This window comes from Phacochoerus africanus, chromosome 16 (assembly GCF_016906955.1).
Source record: "Phacochoerus africanus isolate WHEZ1 chromosome 16, ROS_Pafr_v1, whole genome shotgun sequence".
NCBI classification, from domain to species: domain Eukaryota; kingdom Metazoa; phylum Chordata; class Mammalia; order Artiodactyla; family Suidae; genus Phacochoerus; species Phacochoerus africanus.
The window spans coordinates 13,995,672-14,018,991 of NC_062559.1; the positions used below are offsets into that span (position 1 = coordinate 13,995,672).

The 23,320-nt window shown below is 51.3% G+C and overlaps 2 protein-coding genes across 5 annotated transcripts in view; one reads left to right on the forward strand and one right to left on the reverse strand.

The window, feature by feature from the left end:
• The window catches only part of LOC125117246 (solute carrier family 23 member 2-like), a 59,647-nt gene extending 48,463 nt beyond the window's left edge, over nucleotides 1-11,184 (forward strand). For 2 of the 4 annotated variants that reach the window (XM_047762993.1, XM_047762995.1), the window contains exon 13: nucleotides 10,319-11,184. In XM_047762993.1, coding sequence (XP_047618949.1) covers nucleotides 10,319-10,475 — 157 coding nt within the window. In that variant the 3' untranslated portion in view covers nucleotides 10,476-11,184. Of the gene's footprint in view, nucleotides 1-4,090; nucleotides 5,285-10,318 lie in introns of those variants that run through there. The other 2 variants (XM_047762996.1, XM_047762997.1) reach the window with 1 other exon arrangement.
• Nucleotides 233-20,497, reverse strand: STRA8 (stimulated by retinoic acid 8). Its single transcript, XM_047762998.1, has 8 exons — nucleotides 20,277-20,497; nucleotides 16,325-16,400; nucleotides 15,206-15,290; nucleotides 11,834-12,034; nucleotides 10,800-11,076; nucleotides 6,183-6,256; nucleotides 4,204-4,315; nucleotides 233-478 (listed from the first exon to the last, which is right to left on the reverse strand). The coding sequence occupies exons 1-8, from the start codon at nucleotides 20,466-20,468 to the stop codon at nucleotides 404-406; spliced, it is 1,092 nt and encodes a 363-aa protein (XP_047618954.1). The 5' UTR covers nucleotides 20,469-20,497; the 3' UTR covers nucleotides 233-403.
• Nucleotides 20,498-23,320: the final 2,823 nt, after the last annotated feature.

The following is a 23,320-nucleotide window of genomic DNA, read 5'->3' on the forward strand; positions in this document are numbered from 1 at the left end:
ACTGTCCCTGGGCTCCAGCACTCTCTAGAACCCATCCAAACAATGCCCTGAATCCAGGTGTGCTGAAAGTACCCGGTGTCATGGCACCTCCAGGGGCAGAACCTGCCTGTCCTCTTGAAAGGCTGTTGCCAGGGCCTCAGGTGCATCTGGTACCCCGTAGCACAGGTGCCCTGCAGCAGGCCAGCAACCTTACACCTAACGACTCTGAAAGACCAACAGACACGGGGCCACACTCCTCTTAAACACTTTATAATAATCAGAAGCTACGACCATCAAAATGCTTTTGGAACAGCCCACTCCAAAACATCCTACAAGGCTGGGCAGGGGCAGCCTTGGCTGGCAGCATTCAAACCTGGAGACTGCCTGCCCTCCTCCTCCCCCTCGGGCTCCCAGCCCTTCTGCACTACAGATCTTCGTCGTCAAATGTCTCCATGCACCTCAACATTATCATCTCATCATCAACCGGAAGGTCTGGTTCCTGCAAAACACGGGTAGAAGAGGATTTGGGGTTTTTTGTTTGGTTTTTGTCTTTAAGGGCCACACCCGTGGCATATGGAGTTTCCCAGGCTAGGGGTCGAATCGGAGCTACAGCTGCTGACCTGCACCACAGCTCATGGCAACGCCGGATCCTTAACCCACTGAGCGAGATCAGAAATCGAACCTGCAACCTCATGGTTCCTAGTTGGATTCGTTTCCACTGCACCACAATGGGAACTCCAGGATTTGATTTTTAATGAAGGGCTCCTGGCCTCAGGCAGATGAGAAGGCCCCGACATCTCAGGTGTGGACCCCCACCCCCACCCCCGACTGCTCCCCCATATCTCTTCAGCTGTAACTTCTCCAGCCAGGAAGTTACAGGCAGTGTGTGTGTGGGGGGTGTCCATTTGCATTTCGCTCCACTCCCTGCTTTGTGATTTCCGGAAAGGCTTCTGGATACAGCAGAGCTGGCTTCTTCCCGCCCCTGGGGATTTCTGGGATCCCATAAGAGAGAACCAGGAAATCGTAAAGCTTTATCCAAGGGCCTGGCCACAGAGAACGGTAAATTGCACCATGATGCACCCGCTACAGGGATACCATGCAGCTGTTCCAAAGAAAGGGAACAAGATCGCTCTCTATTTGTGGGATACACTGAAAGGGGCAAGGGGCAGAGCAGTGTGTCTGACAGGCTCCCATTTGTGTTTGAAAAGTCATAGGAAGACCCAGAGAGTATCTCCGACGGCTGTACGAGAAACGGGTCACGGTAGTTGCCGTAGGGGAAGGGAGTGCGCTGGGAACCCAGGGACACCAGCAGGAGAGAGACCTTTCGGTAACGTTCGAACTTTAAGGCCGTGTTCAGGGGTTAGCTATTAGCTATTAGGAGACAATGTCTCCAAGAAACAGCGCTGTTTTATTTAGCAAGGGTTTCTCGTTCCCTTAACCATGACCCCAGCTGCCTCCTCTGACCCCCCATGACCTCCTCCCCTCAAAGCACATTCCCGGGTTAGTGCTCTTCCTGCCTCGCCCCACCCCCCAATTGTGAGTCCTGCTGGTTAGGGGTTGATCTCCTCGGGCCCTGGGAAGCACCCCTCACCCCAGCCAGCCACCTCACGAGTGTGGGAGCCGGTCCCCAGGGTGATGGCCAGAATGAAGCGTCGCCAGCTCTGGAGAACAGGCCTCGCCAGCCGTGCTCTGCAGATGGGGCGGGGCGCACGGAGCCCAAAAGCAGGGAGAGCTGGTCCGAGGAAAATCACCCCAGCCCCTAGCCCAGGGTGAGGACAACAGCAAAGACTGAGGAAAGGAGAAGTCGGGGCACAGGGGGTGCCTGGGGGCCGGGCGACCTGGGAGGGAGCCCCACAATCTCGGTCACACAGAGCGCTGGAATGTCACTCACAGGATTTTACTTCCTTAAGCCCCGAAAACGGTGATGAGGCATTTTTAAGCTGCAGATGTGTGGGAGCGCTAGGCTGTGAGAGGTGTGTGCTGGAATTGGGGGCTGCAGTGTGTTGAGTAGCACCCCCCCCCCATTCATGTCCACCTGGAAATAGTCTTTGCAGAGGGGATGAGTTAAGGATGTCAAGCTGAAATCATCCTGGATTTAGGGTGCGCCCTCAATCCAAAGAGCTGGTGTCCTTATGAGAGGGACAGAGAAACACACAGAAGAGGGCCACACGAAGACAGAGGCAGCGACTGCAGTGATACAGCTACAAGCCAGGGGGTGCCCAGGATGGCTGGGGGCCACCAGATGCTAAGAAAAGGCAAGGAAGAATTCTTCCCTTGAGCTTTTACGGAGAACACAGACAGCCCTGCCAATACCTTAATCTGCCTCGAGGCCTTCAGAACAACGAGAGAATAAATTTTGGTTGTTTGAAGACACCAGGCTTGTGGTAATTTGTTACAGTGGTCCTCGGAAACCCGGACAGGTACTAATTAAGTTTCCTCCAACCACCTCCCAGGAAGCTGATGGGACTCGAACTGGGATGGGAATACAGATGCCTTTTACACCACCACCTACCAAAGCCTGAGGCCTCCTGCACCAGGATACCCTTGGATGGCTTGTTCAAAATAGATTCCCGGGAATTCCCACTGTGGCACAGCCCCACTAGTATCCATGAGGACACGGGTTCGATCCCTGGCCTCGCTCAGTGGGTTAAGGATCTGGCGTTGCAGTGAGCTGTGGTGTAGGTCACAGATGCCGCTCAGATCCTGCATTGCTGTGGCTGTGGTGTTGGCTGGCAGCTACAGCTCTGATTTGATCCCTAGCCTGGGAACTTCCATGTGCCGCACATGTGGTCCTAAAAAGCAAAAAAAAACAAAAACAAAAACAAAACCGAACAAACCCCAGACTCCCAGGGCCACATCTCACAACATTTCAGGGAATCTTGAGTGCGGGGCATCAGGAATCTGCATTTCCCATGAGCTCCCAAGGCGATTCAAGCTTGAGCACCTCTGCTTTACGTGGGTGCTCTAGTCCTGCCGGGATTTCCTTTCCTGCCATGTGTAGAGCAACGAAGCAGGGAGAGCAAAGATTGTCTCATCGATCTATTCTCAGAGGCTTGGTAAAGCGAACTGACCTCACTGTGTCAGGAGGAAGGGGCACAGTGATCAGGGCTGGCAGCCGAGGGTTGGTGGGAGGCGGAGAGTGAACCACAGGGAAGAGCCCTTGGCCCCAAGTGGAGAGTCAAAGTGCTCTTGGCAGAGGCGAAGGGAGGATTAGCAGGAAGAGCACCACATTGAAAAGCTGTCCTAGGAGTTCCCTGGTGGCGCAGTGGGTTAAGGATCCGGCATTGTCACTGCTGTGGGTGGGATTGCTTCTTTGGCACAGGTGGGATCCCTGGTCTAGGAACTTCTATATGCCTTGGGCATGGCCCCCCCAAAAAAAGAAAAGAAAATAGAAAAGCTATCCTAATTATTTTTAGATGTTTTCATTTCTATCACTTGCCTTTCTAAATAAATAGCTGTACTTTTGCTAAATTAGTGAAAAATCGGGAGTTCTCGTCATGGCTCAGCGGAAATGAATCTGATTAGGAACTGTGCGGTTACAGGTTTGATCCTTGGCCCCGCTCAGTGGGTTAAGGATCCGGCGTTGCCATGAGCTGTGTTTTAGGTTGCAGTTGCGACTTGGATCTGGTGTTGCTGTGGCTGTGGAGTAGGCCAGCAGCTACAGCTCCGATTGGACCCCTAGCCTGGGAACCTCCATATGCCGCAAGTGTGGGCACCCCCCCTAAAAAATTGGAAAATCCATGGCTATGAATCTGAAAGATCCTGACCCCTCGGTGCCTCAGGCATAACCTCCTCCCTACATGAAAGCTTTCAGGAGTGGACCTTCTAACCCAGAGCCCCCATAATACATGTCATTATGCGCTGCACAGATGGCTTTTTGGAAGCAGAAATTAACATCCTTCAAAAGCTGACAGCAGGTATGATCCTGGGGGCTCAGGAGGAGATAACGGTTCGGCCTCTTGGGCATCAGGGAGGCACCCAACAACATTTAGGAAGGCCTGTGAAGGGCCAGGCCCCTGAGGTCTGGTCCCTGCATCGAGGCCCAGGTCTGCCCTGCAGAGCATCCCTCTGGCCCTTCCCTCTGCTTCCCCGGAAATCTTCCTTTCCACAGGATGCATGAGGCTGAAGTCGACCACCCATGGAAGAATGTCCCCGTGGTGTGAGCCCTTCCTGCCACCCGAGGGGAGGTGAGCCGAGGCCTCATGACACTCTGCTCTGTCCTACCTGTTTGAACTGCGTGTTAACACAGCAAAGGCCTTTAAAAAAATCGATGATCTGCATGTAGAGCTGAAACTTCTCCTCGGGCTTTTCTGGGTTGCAGATGGCCAGCACGGAACTGACAGCAGAAAGGAGGAAGAAAGAGCAAACATTTAGAATCCTAACATTTTCCCTCTGCTCACACCCTCTAAACTGGATTCTAGTGTGAGCCGAGCACCTTGAAACAAGCAGCTGAACCCTCCGATGGCCCAGAGTCCGTCGAGGAAGGTTTGCATGGTCCCGGTTCCAGCATCATGTCTGGAACGTGCTGGGAAAGCAAGACTATAGGGAGGTTGGCTCCTGTGCCCTAGATCACATGCTCTGAGCCGTGGCCCACGCACCAAGGAGTGTACAGCCTTGTACACCAACGCTGTGGTTCTGCTCCCTCTGGCGGCTGCCCAGGCAGCTCAGGGAGCACAGGGCACTGTCAAGTTCAATCCCCTGAGGTGCCACCCTCCGCTCAGGCTCTGGCCCACAGGGAAGGCTGCTCTGCGGATTCCTTTCTCACGTCCCCGGACAAGGGGAGAGACCCGCCAGTGGGGCCATGAGTCGGGCCCAGACAGCTGGTGCTCTGACCTCGCTTCCTGCTGGAATGGGAGCAGGCACATTGTGGGAACCCTTGGCAGCAACGCCAGCCTTTTCTAAGGAAAGTAGGAAAAACAAACAACCCCCCCCCCCCATTTTCAAGAGGTTATTTTTTTGTTCCATCAGCAGAGTGAGGAGTTCTGAAATTGTTTAGAGAGTACCCTTGAGCCACTTTTCAGCCAAGTGGCCTTCACAGCCTGAGCCCAGCTGGGAAATATCCAGCCCGTCTCAGCAAAATCAGACTCCACACAGTGCAGGAAGAGCTTGAGTCACCACGGAAAATGGCTTGGAGATTTTGGACAAGTCTGTCTGGACAGTGGGGGGATGGGGAGCAGGTGGGCGGAGGAGCAAATGCTGACGTCTGATATGTAGCCGAAGGCCCGGGCCAGAGTGGAGATGATCTTTGGGATCGTGAGGACAGGAATGTCACCCTCACTCACTCCCAAGCCAGAAAAACTAAATGTCCCTGACTTTGTTTTTTTTTTTTAGGGCCGCACCCGCGGCATAGGAAGGTTCCCAGGCTAGGGATCTAATTGGAGCTGCAGCTGCTGGCCTACACCACAGCCACAGCGACTGGGATCCAAGCCGCGTCTGTGACCTACACCACAGCTCACGGCAACGCCAGATCCTTAACTGAGCGAGGCTGGGGATTCAGCCTGAGTCCTTATGGATCCCAGTGGGGTTTGTTACAAATGAAACTCCCCAGGCTTGTTTTTAGCCATGACGTGAGCACAGGTATCTGAAGGGCCTGTGCCTTTAGGCCACAAGACCACAGCTTTTCAAAAGTCGCGAGGGAATTTCAGTCCTAAACTAGCTGTTTCTGAGTAAACATCTGTGGCACAGGTTTAGTCAAGCTGCTCCTTGTTTTCAAACCTCCCCGGATGCTGGGGGTGGGGGGGTGTCAGCCAGCCCCTCCCCCTCTTCCTTTCACATCCTTCCCATTGGCACCCTGAAAAGTGGCTTCCCCTTGTGCAGTGACTGCCCCAGGCTCAGGCCTGTTTCCATGTTGGCCCAGGCTCTCTGGCCCCCGAGCCCCTCACCCACCTCTTGGACAAGATCAACCGCTGTAACCTGCCGACGGCCACCCACCCCGGGCAGCAGTGCAGCACAAACAACCTGCATCACCTGGTGTGTCTCAGCGCTGGGCCGTGATGGAAGGATTTTCTGCTCTGAAGAAACCCCAGACAATATCCCCCCCAGGGCAATGGCACAATCCCAGGACCACCCCACTTTGAATTGCAGAACAAAGTCAATCTCCAAGAACTTCCACCAAATTATACACCTCTCTGGGGGGCTGCATGGCAGAGGCTCCTAAACACATCAGCACACACACACACACACACTCACACCCGCTTCCTCACCTGGGGCTAGATGTACTTGGAGCCTCACTTTTGTCCAGGAAACTTGCCACATCAAAGGCATCTTCAAAAAGGATCTGAAAGGAAGCACAGAACTTCATGTGTCAGAAATAACTAGTGTGACACTTTCTCTGGGCTGCAGGGGGAGAAATAGACTCTCCTTCCTTCATCCCCCAAGGGCATCCCTGTTAAAGCTGAGACCCAAACCAGGGTATCTGTTTGGTGACCTTCCCAGGGGTAAATGTGAAAAGACTGCCAACCCCAGAGACAGCTGAGCAATGGGGCTCATGGACTCCTCTTTCTAGAGAAAGCAGGAGCTTAGGGGTGAGAGGCAACAGCCAGAGTGGAGCCTCAGTTTCCACTGGAAAGGGCTCATTCACACCTCCGGAGGGGCAGAGGCTGTCTGAGCCCAGCATCCACAGTCTAGCCGTTTCATGCCAGGGCAGCTGAATGCATAGGTTAAAGGGAGGTCTGGGGTGAGGCTACAGGAGCGCTGACTCCCAGCCCCTCCACTCCCCGAGCTGTGACTTAACTTCCGGAATCCTCCTACAAAGGGAATCACAACAGTACCTATCTGTAGGGATGTCACAAAAATTAAATATTTTGGATGAACCTGGTATATAATAATAGCTCAAACATGCTAGCTGTTTATCTATGATAAAGTGTTATATTTAAAATACTTTGTAGGAGTTCCCGTCGTGGCGCAGTGGTTAACGAATCCAACTAGGAACCATGAGGTTGCGGGTTCAGTCCCTGCCCTTGCTCAGTGGGTTAACGATCTGGCGTTGCCATGAGCTGTGGTGTAGGTTGCAGACGCGGCTCGGATCCCGCGTTGCTGTGGCTCTGGCGTAGGCCGGTGGCTACAGCTCCAACTGGACCCCTAGCCTGGGAACCTCCATATGCCGCGGGATCGGCCCAAGAAATAGCAACAACAACAACAAAAAAGACAAAAAAAAAATACTTTGTAAAAGAAACACACATTCATTTTGGAAAACAGAAACATAAATTTGGGGGTTTGGTTTTTTTAATTTTATTTTTTATTTTAAATGATTTTTATTTTTTCCATTATAGCTGGCTTACAGTGTTCTGTTAATTTTCTACTGTACAGCAAGGTGACCCAAAATCACACATACATATATACATTCTTTTTCTCACATTATCCTCCGTCATTGATTCTGGTTTTGGCCACACTGGCAGCATATGGAAGGTCCTGGGCCAGGGAATCAAATCTGTGCCACAGCAGTGACCGAAGCCACTGCAGTGACAATGCTGGATCCTTAACCCACTGCGCCACAAGAGAACTCCAGAAACAGATAAAATGAAGATCATTGAGAAATAATCCCACACAGAGATGTCCTTTGTGGATATATTGATCAGTTTTCTCTGGTCACCTCCCTGAGCATAGATAGATATAGATATAGTTTATAGATATAGATATAGATATAGCATATATTTCCAATTGTGGAAACTTTCTATTTGGTTTTCAGTCCTACTTTTTAAAAAATTGTTGAAGAATGTTAAATATTCCACAGGAACATGATATACAGTCAGGATTGTAGGATTTAGTAAGTAAAAATACAGGATGCTTAAATTTGAATTTTAGATAAAGAATGAATAACTTTTTTAGCATACAAATGTCCCAAGCAACGCACAGGACAGTCTTCGGTTAAAATTTCAGCTAGGTGTGCTTTACTTTGTCTGGTGCCCCGTTTTTTTTCTTTTTAGGGCTACATCCTAACGTTTCCAGGCTAGGAGTTGAATCGGAGCTACAGCCACAGCAACACAGGCTCCAAGCCACATCTGCAACCTATACTGTAGTTCATGGCAAAGCCAGATCCTTAACCCACGGAACCAAGGATTGAACCTGCGTCCTCATGGATGCTAGTTGGGTTCATTACCATTGAGCCATGACAGGAAGTCCTGGTGCCCCATTTATGAGGGGAGAGCAGGGAGTTCTCTGATCCTGGTTGGCAGGTTCTGGCAGGTTCCCCAAGGTCTCCTCTCCGCTTACCTGGAACACACCGCCCTTTGCCCTGGGGGCCTTGTGTCTGTGCTTTATGTCTTCTTCCAATTTCCTTCCCCCGGGACTCTGGGCATGTGGAGAGCCCCTCTCTTGGTTTTCTGGACACTGTCTGGTGTCCTTCTTTTTCATATGCCTTTGGTCTCCTCAAAGAGGATCTGGAAAGGGGCCGCTGAAAGGCCTGGGCACTCATGTCCATCGGCCCAGAAGCCCTTTCGCTCTGAGTTCCTCCCTGGCAGGCCTGAGGCAGGAACCCAGGCCCTCAATTCCTCCCTCATGCAGCCCACCGCTGTCCTCATCTGTGCAACCCTCTCACAAGCCAGCCCCTGGGAGGAGCATGGCCAGGCTCTGTGGTCCTTCTGCGGCGCCCAGCATGCTTATGGGGCTGCGCCTCTCAGAAGTGAAAGGGACCTGCCACCTGACCAGGGGTTGGCCTCAAACACAGCTGCTCCGCAGGGAAACTCTCAGGGGGACCAGGAGCCACAGAGGTTTCCCTACAACTAATTTAGAAGCCACAGCAGGAGTGACTGTGGCTGTGTCCCTATTCTGGCATAATGTTCCTCTGTCCTGCTCACCTTGTCACCCAGCCCTAGGTTGGCCCAAGCCTGGGGACAATGCTGCCGGCAGAGCCCTGCTCTGGGCATGACTGAGGGGCTCTGCTGCTAGCTTCCCTCAGCGCCAGAAGAACATGAACATAAGCCCTTAGCCCTTCCAGAAAAAGGCCAGGCCTGCTGCTTCCATGATTAGGGGACATTAGATTCTAGGGTTTTCTCTTTGGTTCAGCTCTCGAGGAATGGTTTGTGCTGTAAACGCGTGCAAACACACTCACATGCACACACATTCATGCACACACTTTACAGTTTGACAGAATTTTCATGCATTTAACGTGTTTTTCTTTTGCCTTTTTTGTTGTGGGACCCCAGGGCCAGGCACTTTGGGGCTACAGAGACATCTAGACTGGCTGATGCTTGCCCTGAGTTGAGGGCTTTTGCTACCGGTCTTCTGGCCCTGCTTTGGCCATTATGGAGGAGAGCTCATGTCCTCTCAAGGTTACCCAACGTCAGTGGACAAATCAGATCAGAAGCCAGAATCCAGTGGAGTGATGAGCGGGGTTGGGGAGGGGACATAGGCGGTAGCAGGTTAACTGTGGCATTTCTGCCCTAGTAGTTCCCACCAGTAACATACACATGCATCATTCATCTGGGGTGCTTGTTAAAAGTGCAGACTCTGAGCCACCCCCTTGGGGACTGGTTTCAGTGGGACTGGGGTCCTAGTCAGGCACCTCCCTTTGAACCAAACTCCACTTGAGAAGCATCAGGGGAGATCATAGAGGGCTGACCATAAACAGGTGACCAAAGGACAGAGATTCGAAAAAAAATCTGTGATGAAGGATGCAATCCTTGAAGCAGGAACTAGATGTCCTAGACAAGTCCCCCCACTCACCAGAGGGACTGGCCGAGTTGACTGCAGTTCTCCAGACCTGTGTCCTTGCCGCTGGGAAACCTCTCAGAGAATGGGGCATCCAGGGCTTTCCCCCCACCATCAGAGGCACTTGGAGGTTCTCTGGGTCTAAGATTCACCACAGAGACCTTGGACTCCTCAAAGGAACCACCTGCTGAGGGGTGTTTGGAAAGTCAGAGCAAAGCAGGGGATGGAAGCCATGAAATGTCCTTCAAAGCACCGCACAGATGTGGAGAGTGAAGAACTGCCCACTCCTGCTAGAAATGGGAGAGCAGATTTGGCCCCAAGTAGCAGCATTAGCTTTCGAGGCTGTCCCAATTATGGAATAGCAGTCGAGGAGCCCACCTTGATCTCAGCACTGAAGTACCGCTAATAGCCCACAATGCTCTGCTTGGCCGCGCACGGCCGCTTTTACCACTGGAACGCTGAGAAGCACATTCATAGTGGAGGGTTTGCACGTGCGCGCGCAAGAAGTTCCGCGACAGTCTTTGGTGTGGGAACCGCCCTGCTCTCAGAACTTGGTTCTGATTGGTCCAAACGGCATCCTATCTCGATGCCTTATTGGCTCAGTCATTTGGCAATCTGGCCAATTCTGGCCAATTGGGGGGCAGGAGAAATACAGAGGCCATTTCTGAGAAAGTTCTTCCCGGCCCCGTAGGAACAAGCCTCCAGGAGTCCTTCTACGGGATGTGGAGGATAAGGAGTACCAGCTTGATTGCTACACGGGATGGAGGAAGAGGAGAGGGAAGAAAAGGCGAGACGTCTACCTGAAGACGGGTAAAGCTGGAAGAAGGGAGGAACCGAGTCCTCCGTGACTTCTGCAGAGACTGAGCCGAGGCGCCCCCGCCGCGGGCCCGCCCGGGGTGTGCGCCGGCCCTTTCCTCTTGGCTTAATGGGCGAGTAACCTGAAGCCCAAAGAACCTTAGTGGATTCGGCCTTTTAAGCCATCTCTTGTATAATCCCCGTGGAAAGGCCAGGAAACCGACAGGAGAAAGATAAGCATTGTTCTGTGGTTGCGGATATGACGTCGTGGATATAACTTACCGCGTGCGTCAGAGTCCCAGCAGCACCCTGGCGTCTTTGGGCAAAGGTGAGGGCGTCTTTCCTGCCCACCCTCCACCCGACCCCGGTGCGCTCACCTCCTCGGGGGTGGAGACCAGTGAGCAGCTGGCCCCCTGGCTGTCGACTCCGCTGTCCTTGACGCTGCCCTCGGCACCGGCCGGCTCCGGACAGGCCTCTGGGAGGCCACTGTGCTTCTGCACCCAAGCCTGCAAGAGGCTGGCCTTCCTCTCCTCAGAGAGGGTCTGCCACAGGTGGGAGATGGCTGCAGACACGATGGGGAGCGTCACCTCCTGCGAGGAGACGATCCTGTTCCCGATCAGAAGGTCCATCGTCTGCTTGTAGAAGTTGAGGTACCTGCAACAGAAAGGGCACGACGCCCAGACCTGAAGCCTGCCGCCCGAGGTCCTCCCTAGTGTCCGCCCTCCCTGCCCCTTGGAGAGCAGAGGCCGTGGACGAAGGAGCTTTGTGCTTCGGGATCCCTGCCTGAGTCCTCCCAGCGCGCCCTGGGAAGCTCTCTGCCCCACAGAAGAGAGGATGAGATGGGGCAGGCTCAGCTCTCTCCCTGGGGGAAAACTGCTTCAAACTCAGGGCCCATGGATGTGCAGACATGACGTGACCTCGCTTTAACTTGGAAGTTGTTGAGAGAGCCTCCTTCTCTCAGGCGGATACGACGAGGAGCCCACATGGATGCCGAGGGTCTCAGGTCTATGAAAGCGGGTGAGTGAGTGGCAGGGGGCTCCTGAGCCAGCCATCCACAGCCTTTCTTACTCCAAGATCAGTGATGCTGCTGAAAGCTGATCTGTCCTGTGTGTGTGTGTGTGTGTGTGTGTGTGTGTGTGTGTGGAGGGGGCGGGGGAATGAACTTTAGTTGTATAATCCCCACCATCAGCCCCCCAGAGTCTCCCCAAATCAAGTCTTAGTAAACACAGTGTACACGCTACGCAAACGTGGCTTCAAGACTGTTTCCTAGCCCCTCTGCCAATCCCATCCCCAAGCCCCTTCTATGCGGAAATCCTAGAGCTTCCATAACTGGGGCCTGGTCCGAGGGTGCACAGATGGGCAGCAGGCCCCAGCCAAGCGCCTCCCTCCACAGGAGCCCTGCTCTTCCCACCGTTCAAATTCCATGAGGTCTGGCAACAAGGTGACCGGGGAGTGTAGGAGCTCCACTTTTTTCTCCTCTTCCTCCTCTTCCTCCTCCTCGTCCTCCTCTTCTTCTTCCTCCTCCTCTTCTTCCTCGTCAGGGTCCTTCCCAACTGCCTCAATTGGGCACCAAGTGTCAGAGCCTTTCCTATAAATTTTATTTGATACCAGACTGGGGAGGAAATAGAAACAAGAAAAGTATAGACTCATGTGCCTCATGAACATCAGCATTGAAATTCTTAACACTGTATATATATACATATATATATATATATATATATATTTAAAATACACACACACACACACACACACACACACACACACACTATGACCAAGTGGGGCTTAGCCTGGGAATGAAAGATGGCCGGTTCAAACTTTGAAAATCAATCGGTGTAACTCACCATATCAGCAGATTAAAGAAAAAAAAATATGATTGTCTGAATATGTGCAGAAAAGCACTTGGCAAAATTCAACATCCATTCATGATAAAAACTCTCAGCGAACTAGGAATAGAAGGGAATTTCCTCAATCTGATAAAGGGCATCTTAAAAAACCCCACCACTAACCTCATACTTAACAGTAAAAGGCTGTTTCTCTGCTAAGATCAGGAGCAAGACAAGTCTGTCTTACCACTTCTATTCAAAATCATGCTGGAGATTCTAGCCAGTCTAGTAAGGTGAATAAAAGAAATAAAAGGTATACAGATTGGAAAGGAAGAAATAAAACTGTCTTTATTTGAAGACAAGGTGATTATGTCAAAAATCCCAAAGAACAAAGGAGGGAGCAAGGTTGCAGAATACAAGGTCAATATGCAGAAACAATAGTATTTTCATATGCTAGCAATGAGCAATTGAAAATTGAAATTTTAAAAAGTATCATTTACAGTAGCACCAAAAACCATGAAAAACTTAGGTTAAATACTAAGGTTTAAATGAAAAACTCAGTATATAAAAAAAAAAAGAGTATGTTGGACTTTATCAAAATTTTAAATTCTGCTCTTTAGAAGACAGTGTTAAGAGAATAATACAATATGAAACAATTTGAAAACCAAGACTCATACCCAGAATCTCTTCATACGGATAGGAGAAATCCAAAAGCTATCACACTGAGGTTAAAAAGCAAGTGCACAAAAGAAAACAGGAGGACTCTCAGCCTCTCTCGCTCTCTGTCTCGCTCTCTCTCCTTCTCTCTCTCTCATTCTTCTAATCTGAATGGAGGAAGTCTTTCCTGTTTGCACAGTTGAAACGAAAAATAGAAACATCGAAAACAAAATAGCAAAACAACCAACCAAGGAACAATTGTTTGGGATCCAGATACTAAAAGGAGAGCTAATTTCTCATGATACATACAGCGTTCCTACCTCTAAAAAGGAAAAACCACCAACCCAACAGGAAAATGAGCAAAAAATAGGTTAAAAAAAAAAAAAAACAACTCCTGGGAAGGGAAATACAGATGATCCTGAACAAAGGCATTTGAGCTCACTCATAATTAAATTAATTAGAATATATTAATTATAAAATGTAATTCATCTTTTCCTCTGCTGGTACCACAGTTTGAATTATTGTAGGTTTATAATAATTCTAGTGAAAAAAATCCTCTCTAGTTAATACGATTTTAAGATAAATTTAGCCATTCCCATGTAGACAAGTGATACAAGTATTGATAAGATTGTAGTATGTGGGAGTGTTGGAATGTTAAATCGGGAAGGAGAGAATGGCTTATGTAATAAACGGGGTGGGATCAGGAGCTAACACCTGCCTTACTGAGGTCACCTCCCAGGCTGATTTCAAGGTGGGACCAGTGTGATTTGTAAAATGCAGCCACAAACACCCTGCCTCATACACTCTGCACACACACACACCACACTTGCCTCTACCCTCGCATGACTGAAACAGTGCAGAGTGTGCTTACAGGTGGCTGTGTCCTTCTTAACGTTTTTTATATCCTCACATTGTTTTACAACGTGCATCTTATTTAATTTAATATTTTATCATTTTCCTTTGATTATTTCCTGTAGAATATAATACACATTCATTGCTTAAAAAAAAAATTGGAAAATACAGAAAAGCACAGAGAAGAAAAGTCATCAGTAACTCCACCCAAAACGATAGGAAACAACCTCAGTTCACCTTGGCGGGCTCTTGGGAAGTTCTAAGAGCAAGCGGTTTCCAGTCCCCTTTTCAGAAGGAGTGAAACTGTTCATACATGTACTCCCTTGCCTCCTCAGAAGGTCAGCCTGCGCATCCACTGTGCTGGACGTGCCCTGGGGCCACCAGAGGTGATGAGGGCCCAGCCGTTGTCCCCAAAGCCCAAGCCGCTCTCGAAGCAGTTGTGCAAGATGAGAAGGCACAGGGCCTGGGCCATCCTTTGAGGACGTGGCAAATACTGCAGTTACAGAGTACACACCAGCAAGTGTGAGAGTGAAGTGTCCCACGTGAGGATCCCCAGAGGAGGAGAAGGACATCACTCACATCAGTCTCTCTTTCAAAGTCTGAGTGTGACATTCTAAACAAAGTGCCCCTTTCAGCACCTGTGACACCCAGTGGCCTGTTTTTCCCTCTCCTCTCTCAAGCCCGATTTGGCTTTTCTTAGATTCCTATGAAGCTAGGACAGAAGGTGGCTATCAGAATTTTCCTTGTTTTCATATATATCCTTCAAAAATGCCATTAGTTGAGTTTTTTCAAAAGCTATACTACAGGGAGTTCCTGCCGTTAATCGAACCCGATTAATATCCATGAGTGTGCAGGTTTGATCCCTGGCCTCGCTCGGTGGGTCGAGGCCCTGGCGTTGCGGTGAGCTGTGGTGTAGGTCGAAGATGCGGCTCAGATCTGGTGTGGCTGTGGCTGTGGTGTAGGCCAGCAGCTGCAGCTCTGATTTGACTCCTAGCCTGGGAAACTCCATATGCCATTGGTGCAGCCCTAAAAAGACCAAAGGGGGGGAAAAAAAAAGAAGAAGAAGAAGAAGAAGAAAAAAAGAAAAGCTTACTACAATAGGAAAACTATTATCTCATTTTTCTATAAAATAATACACAAATTTTAAAACCTAGGATAGTCTTTAAAATTATTGATTTTCTTTGGTGAGATAATGTGTACTTTTATTTTCTTTCTTGGGCTTTTCTGTCTTTTTGACATTGTCTATTAATAAGCAGGATTATTTTTATAATTGGGAAAAATGCAGTACATGTTATTAGAATAAAAGAGAAATCTCACCAGCGCAAGACTTCTCAATAGCTAAGCAGCCCCTCTTCCTGTGTCCTGCCTCCTGGAGAGGAAAGGGGCTGCTGAGCTGTGGCAGAACAGTAGGAGAGCAGCAGGCTGGGTCTCCTGGAACTTGGGGGTCTCACCTGGGGTTTCTGGAGTACATGCTGGCATATTCTCTCTTGGCCTCCTCTAAGCTGTTTGCATTCCCATCCTCCAGGTTGAAGGATTCTATTGGGGAGTTGAAGGTACAGGTCACATAAGATAAAGTCAGGACTTTGTCAAGTCTGCTGCCTTTCGTGGCCTGAGTGGACCATGGGTGGTCGCTGAGACTGCCCAGGTTCCATGTTAGAGAGTCAAGAGCCGAATTTCACCTCTCCTTTTAGATGTGGGGGGAAAGCACTAGAGCAGGGGATGAGCTTCTTGAACTGGCCCTTTTCTGTCAAGACATGGAAAGTACCCCTTTCAGAATTCAGCTTCCACTAGCTTACTAACCCCAAATTCCGGAGTTCCTGTCATGGCTCAGCAGAAATGAATCTAACTGGTGTCTATGAGGATGCAGGTTTTATCCCTGGCCTCATTCAGTGGGTTAAGGATCCAGTGTTGCCGTGAGCTGTGATGTAGGTTGCAGACGCGGCTCGGATCTGGTGTTGCTGTGGCTCTGGCATAGGCCAGCATTGCTGTGGCTGTGGCGCAGGCCAGCGGCTACAGCTCCAATTTGATCCCTAGCCTGGGAGCCTCCATATGCCACAGGTGCAGCCCTAAAAAGACAGCGCCCCTCTCCCCGCCCCCCAAATTGCAAGCAAGCTATGGCTCCCAGACTGAGTGTCAAGGAAGGGAGACAGCTTCTGCCTTTTGCCTTTTTTTTTTTCTTTTGCCACACCTATGGCATGTGGAAGTTCTCAGGCCAAAGGTCAAACCCGGGCTCCAGCAGTGACCCAAGCCACTGAAGTGGCCCTGCCAGATCCTTAACCCTCTGGGCCACAAGAAAACCCCTGCCCTTTGCTTTTGATTAGACAAGCCTCGGTCCACTTCGCTGGCTTCTCAAGAGGAGGTCAGGTACCCTTCAAAAGCACCCAGACAGATGTCTGTCTGTCCTGCCAGCCCCTAAGCTCCCTGAGGACAGAGGCATGGATCTCACTGTGCCCCTGGCCCAGGCGCAGGGCCTGGTACACAGTAGGCTCTCAATACATATATTTTCAGTTGGCTTAACCCGATCTCTATGTTTTCAGTAGAAAAACCAACCAACCAGCCCTTCCCCTTACCTTTCAGCTTCAGCAGATTATCCAGGGTTTGTTCTAGTTCCTGAATGTGAGCCTTCGCCCTATTCAAGACCTGCCACTGAGGACAGAAACAGACAAGGCTGAAAGGCTGGCCTCCCACTGCAGAGGTGGTTTTGTGGACACAGGAGCCCCTTTCTGGGTCCGAGGCCACCCTCCCTCAGGTGCAAAGTCACAGTCCTTGACATTGTTGATAGGAAAGGCAGGCAGTTTGTCCTGAGGCACAGAAGCTATGAAGTTTCCTCGTATTCTGGAAATGGCTCTCACAGAAATGCCAGAGTATTTGGAAACAAGTTGTGCTCAGCAAACAGCTAGGGCTACAGACTACAATACACACTCCTTGAGGTTGGGACAGACCGTGATGGCAGAGGCAGGCTGATGAATAGGAGCTCCGGCCAGGCACAAAGGCTTCAAAGTAAATTCTCAGTTGTTATAATGTGCAACTGGCTGGTTAATATTAAATGTTCAAGTCTAATATTTTTTCTTTGCCAAATGCATACACTCTAGTTGATCTAAAAACCTATCAAATGCTCTGTCAACTTGAACTCTGAATTTCCTGTTCTGCAAGACTAGAATCTCAAGCATTTCCACCCTTTCTCCCTCCCTCCCTTCCTTCCTTTCTTTTTTCCTTCCCTACTGTGTGCAGTATTACTAAGGTCAAAAGGGGAGTTGTAAGATTATTCAAAAATGAGAAACAGGAGTTCCCGTCGTGGCGCAGTGGTTAACGAATCTGACTAGGAACCATGAGGTTGCGGGTTCGGTTCCTGCCCTTGCTCAGTGGGTTAACAATCCGGCGTTGCCGTGAGCTGTGGTGTAGGTTGCAGACGCGGCTCGGATCCCGCGTTGCTGTGTCTCTGGCGTGGGCCGGTGGCTGCAGCTCCGATTTGACCCCTAGCCCGGGAATCTCCATATGCCGTGGGAGCGGCCCAAAGAAATAGCAAAAAGACAAAAAAAAATGAGAAACATTAAATATTGCTTATTTTGCAGCCCCCCCCCCCCCATGCCTGCCAGGAGTCACACCCCTTCATCAGGCATGGATGTATAAGGGCAAAGCATGTGCTCAGCCCTGGGGACACAGAGTAATCAAGACAGCCCTGCTTTCAGGCCGCTGACACTCTAGAGGGAGGATGAGCGTGGAAAGACTACTCCTAGCCCAGGCTAGGGTTCAGGAAGCGCCGCAAAGGGCTGTGGGAATGCAGGCAGGGGAGGAGGGCCCATCCCACTGCGGGGCTTGATGGAGCAGGGCGCCAAGCAGAGCAGCATGAGCCACGCTGAGCCCGGGGGTGTGTACAGACATTGAAGGCAGAGCTGACCTCCTGAGCCGAGATATAAAAGGCTGGAGGACGTGGGCCTCACTCAGGAGCTGTGGAAAGGCGAAGGGGTGGCGGTGGGAGAGGACGCCAGAGTGGCTAGGGGCCCCCAGCCCAGGTGCTGCTGTTCTAGACTCGCGCCACCCTGGCTGGTGCATAAGAAGGAGGCTTAAGGGAACTAAAAGCACAGCGCTCTGCAGACACAAAAGATGCGACAGGAGAACACAGGGGCCTAAATGATCTCTGAAGGCTCCTTTAGAGCAGGGGCCACCTGCTGTCCTGTACCATCTGCTGCCCCCAGTCCCAGGCGCAGGATCACAACATTGGGTCAGCAAGGCCGCTCCCTCTTCAGACACCAAGGCCCAACAGGTTGCCTGAACCTCAGGCTTGTTCTTAGGGTGAGGGGAGGAGTTTCCAGCCCTCTGGTCCAGGGAGGTCACGTGTGTCAGCCCAGCAGGGCCACCCCACGCTCACCCCGCGGTCTCACTGCATCAAACTGGAGCAAAATGGAACCAGGTAAGCCAGGCGCAATTCATTGAAACTGTTTCTAGAATAATTTGGCAGGCTTATCTTCTTAGGACCTTTGTCTGGGTTGAATTGTGTTCAAAAGATATATTGAAATCCTAACCCCCGAAACCTGTGACTTTGACCTTCTTTGGAAAGAGAGGCTTTCTGGAGGGCGTCAGGTTAAAATGAGGTCATTCGGGTGACCATGATCCAGTGTGGCCTGTATCCTTAGAAAAAGGGGGAATCCGGATGTGGAGACAGACACCAAGGGAAGCCACGTGACTGTAGCATTGCCCCCAGAAGCCAAGGAATGCCAAGGGTTGCCAGCAAGTGCCAGATGCTGGAAATGGCCAGGAAGGCTTCTGCGCTAGAGCCATTAGAGAGCATGCCCCATGGACGCCTTGGTTTTGGATGTCCTGACTCTGAGGCAATACCTGTCTGTGGTTTCCAGCCACCTTGTTTGTGGTATTTTGTTCGGGCAGCCACAGCAGCCTAGTGAGACCTCGCTACCTCGCGCACACGCCCCTCACTTTTGTAAAACAAATCCTTTCTCCGTGGACGTGACATTCAGGGTGGCCCATCCAGCAGGAGAGAGAAGGAAGGCGAGTATGGAAAACACCTGCTTCCCCAACTGCTCTCCGCTGTGCCATCCCAGGCAAACGGCCTCACGTCGTGGGGCCGCGGTTGCCTCCTCTGTCGATTGAGGAAGGTGTGAATAGAACTGTGAGGCGTCAGCGAGGTGACATGTAGGAAAATGATACCACATTCTCAACCACACAAGACCACACTACCTTTTTCATGCTGTTCTCTCATGAGACGCCACAGCCGGCCTCTGAGGAAGCCGTGGCTGTGGTCACTGTTTAACAGATGTGTTAACAGAAGCTTAACAGCTACCCTGTCCCACGTGGATCCGGGCCCGTGAACAGCCGGGCTCTCAACCACCCCGTCATGAGGTGCCAGTTTTAGGGGGTACAAGGGGTATTCTTCTAGATTTACTTCCATTCCTGCCAGCCCTGAGTAGGCATGCTGCCAGTCTGTGCGCCCTTCTTCATTGGCCAATGACAGAGGCTTTGGGGTTTTCATGCACCCCTGCAAGCTTGTCACCCAGGGGACACAGAGCAGCGCTTTGCCAGGTGGCCCAGATGTGGGCTGTCCCTTCCCACCCCCACCCCGCGTCCCGGGCCCCCGCGTCCCCGAGCCTGGCTCCGCAGAAACGAGGAGCCGTCCCCCCGCCTCTGACCCCCATGTGCTTTTCGAGGAGCCAGTGAGACCTCTGCTGAGATTATTTCAGTCCCACCTGAAGCCTTCCTGTGCTCCACCAGGGTGCACAAGGGTGCTCGGGGTGCCTTCCTCTAATTTCCACAGAGGCCCCATGCCCACTGAGGGGCTCTTCTGTGTGCCTGCCCTCCGCCAGGGTCTGTGCCAACTCCGGAAGCAGGAAGCAGGATGCTCCGGCCGGTCACTTAGTCCCTCTGTGTTAGTGCAGCTCTGCTGCAAGCACCAGTCCAGAGGGAAACCCGTTGTCTGGAAACAGTCAAAGGGCGATGAGCTTGTCCAGAGAGGTGGACAGTGGAAAGAGAGCCAGGTGTGGAGCCCAGAACAGGGCCTCTCCTGGTCCTGCCACCAAGGGCTGACGGGTTCTGTCTCCACTCTGGTTCCTCCTCTGTTAAAAGAGGGTAAAGGGATTGGAGGCTGTCAGGGCCCTCCCCCTGTTGGAGGCCTCCTAGATGCTTCCCCGGCAGAGGAGGGCTTACCTCCAGAGCCCTGTTGCTTAGGGAGGGACCTGGGTGGTGCATGAAACCTGACGTTTGCATACAGGCATTGTATGTGTGCACGTGTGTGTGTGTGTGCTTGCACGTATGTGTGCTTGGGGTGGGGTTGCAGTGTTTGGGCAGTTGCTGGAGACTCACCACTGCCCTGAGAGGGATGGGCATCGGGGTTGCTGGCTGACCAGGCCTCTGGGGCCCGTCATTTCCCTTCTGACGCCAGGCTTGTCTGCAGCAGGCAGGTACGGCCCAGCTCTCTCGCTGTACCCACAGAGTGCCTGAGGTGTCCCCACCTTGGCTCCTCAGTCCCTCCGTGTGTGGGAGCTTTTCCTCCCTGCCCTCAGGTCCCCATACCTTTGAGGCTGTGAGGTCAGAGTGAAAGTAAACGGCTTTCCTGAGGTTGCTGAAGAGCCCTGCCAGGGTGGCTCGGTGGCGGGCCTGGGACAGGCGTCTGCGGGCCACCCGAGGCTCAAGCACCTTCAGCTGTGCCAGAGGCCGGGGCATCGCTCTGCCGCTGGGGTTGCCGCCTTCTCCAGAGGTTGCCATGATCAGCTGCAATGCACGGGGCTTTGTTTGGCCCTAGGTAGTAAAGACACATTAGAGAGAAAGGAAGGCAGATTGAAGCAGAAAGAAAGGAGGCGTGGCTCCCAGGTAAAGGGTCTCAAACCAATGAGTATAATCAATAGTAGATACACAACAAATAACAGATGATACAAAACCTTTCGTTGAAGCTTGACTTCTAAAAACACAAGGTATTGACTTATTATTGAAGAGCACTTTGGCTTTACACCAGGAAGTTTCCAGAAGCTTGCGGGTACTCACCAGGTACTTGTTAATTGACAGTGGCGGCCAAGCAGAGCAAGCCATACCCTGGTATCTCATTGTTCATAGTCTGTTAGAGGCTAAACAGCTGTGTGTCCCACCCTTTGCGGTCTGTCCTAGCCTGAGAACACCCCCCTCTTTGAGCTGGGCAGTGGTTACGCAGGTGTATATAACATATGAAAAAATCCATCAAGATGTATTCTTTAGACTGGTGAACTTTTCTGCGTATATATATTATGTTTCAAAAAGAAGAGAAAGCACTTTTCTCTGTGTGAAAGCAAAAAGTCCTGTGACGGCAGAGCAGTAGAAGCTGGTTTGCCTGCTCCGACTTCCAGGGGGTTCTGAAGATGGTCGTGTCGTTCTCGGATCACCTTTGATTTTACAAACCAGGAGCCCTTCTCTAGGAGAGACGGTTCTAGGGCTGATGACATAATGGCTTTAATAAGAAGCTGAGCCATGGCTGGCTCTGCCAGCTCTTTGAATGGGGCAGGAGCTGCACTCTCATCACCTCTGTGTCCCCTCTGCTCAGCACTGGGTTTGAGTGAAATAGGGTGGGAGCTCTCTGCAGGGTCCACTCTCCCCTGAGCTCAGTCCTGCTGCACAGTGACAAGGCATGACCTGGGCCGGTTTTGATGAGTGTCAGCCCCTGCCCTTCCCCACCCGGGGCGGGGAGGGGGGGTGCTGATGAAAATACACATGCCCAGGCCCCGCCTTGAAAACACGGGCTCTACATCTCCTGGGGGTGGCCCAGGTGCCTGCGTGTGTGACATGCTTCCCAGGTGATTCTGATGCTTTCTGGTTGAGCCACCGCTGGGGCACACTCAGCCGCCCTCTCAAAGCACCTCAGCTGGGAGAAGAGTCTCCTCTGTGAGGGGCTGTTGGGGGTGCGGATGGAAGAAAGCTTTCCCACTAAGTTCCAGGGGGCACTGGCCCCGGAGACCATGAACCCGGTCAGGCAACATGGGATTTTAAAACATCTTTTAGGTCAGACGGCAAATCTCCTGTCACCAGTGTGGTCTCCCCAGGGCGTCGGCTTTCCCTGGGTTTCCCTCTCAGAGCAGTGGCGGGATGATGGGGAGTTGGGGCCATTGTAGTCGCCTGGCTGGTCCCTCTGAGCTCCTGAATATTCATTCCTGAGTTTAGGCCATCCGCATGGGCAGGACAGAGGCCCCTCCAGCCCGAGAGCTAGTTTACACTGGAGGCCACACTTTGATAGTCTCCAATTTCCAGACACCAGCACATCTTTAATAGGAAGCAAAGTGAAACAGTGGCGGTTTTGAACTGCCTAGGGGAAAATGGGAACTTTTTGAACCTAAGAACAAGGTCTTCTTTTTCTGTGAATATTAAAGAGAAATGCATGTGCCTGGACACCAGGGAATTTAGGTCGACAAATGGAGGTAGAAATACCAGGATCCTCGCAGGATCTCGAATTCTCTAGTGGTGTAGGAATGCTAACACTGAAGGCCTTTGGACTTGTGGAGAGTCTGGAGCTCTCCCAGTGCCAATGCTGAATAATTTGGGTTTCCTCCTGAGCCTCTGTCCAAACACACTCCTCTGGAAATACCTGGATGGGTGTGCTGCAGTCATTGGCTAAGAGGGCAGCCCTCGGCCTCTCCCGTAGAGGGCAGACCCTCCCAGCACTTGCTGCCTCGGGGAGCAGCCTTTTCTGCCTGCCTCTAGGGGTGGGAATGGTGCCAGAGCATCTGCCCAGCTGTCCTGGGGAGCGGTGGCCTCCATCTGACCCCACCTGCCGCAGGCGCCCCAGGTCAGGAACTGAAGGGGGAGAGATAGGGGATGATCCTTCCACTCTGCTCAAAGGGGAGAATCCAGCCAAGTTTCTGATGAAGATTAGACCTTGATTAGACCGTACACAATTTTAAATATCTCAGTCCTAAATGCTGCCTCCTGCTCTCCACTAGGGATGGTTTGCTCTGATCCCCAAAGACCATTCTTTCCAATTTATCTTTATTGACTTGCACTATGGACCCAGCAGGAGCTTAGGTGGGTATTTTTCAGACAGAGCCATTTGTTCCAATAATATGGTTGGATCTGTCCCACCTACACCTGTGATCTGTATGAAGGGGTGGCTCACCCAGGACTAGGACCACAGAAGGCTTGTTTTCGGGTTGGGGAGGGGAAGGCAGGCCCCTCCTCCACCTTATTACAGGCTTGGCTCTTTTGCTAGCAATGGGACAACTAACTGTAAAAATAGGATCAAAACATGATCTTTGATTTAAAAACAGAACAAAAACAAACTTTTTCTCATAAAGGTCCTGCACAGATACAAAGTGTGTGAAGGAAACTGCTCCCAGCAGTATTAAGGCATTAGAGCAGTATAGAGAGTATGGTCTGAGACTCCATCCCCAAGGCCTGGAAATCTGCATTTTGATAGCATTGATCACTCAAAATCTCCCATTTCTCCCTTTTCTGACTACCAACAAGAGAACCTTTTCTAGCCTGCCTGCCAACTTCTATTCTATAGCCCATTTTTCTTTCCTCCCACCTACAATATCCCCCTGCCCTCAGTTTCTACCCACCTAGAGTCAGCTCTTCCTTCAAATGCCAGTTTAAATCCC

What these genes read in the sequence shown, in the direction of transcription:
- STRA8 (XM_047762998.1), bottom strand. Translation starts at nt 20,468, where the DNA reads ATGGCAACCTCTGGAGAAGGCGGCAACCCCAGCGGCAGAGCGATGCCC. An exon ending in ATGTACTCCAGAAACCCCAG is followed by an intron (nt 12,035 to 15,205) that starts GTGAGACCCCCA and finishes TTTCCTCCCCAG; the next exon opens with TCTGGTATCAAATAAAATTT. An exon ending in TTAACACGCAGTTCAAACAG is followed by an intron (nt 479 to 4,203) that starts GTAGGACAGAGC and finishes CGTGTTTTGCAG; the next exon opens with GAACCAGACCTTCCGGTTGA.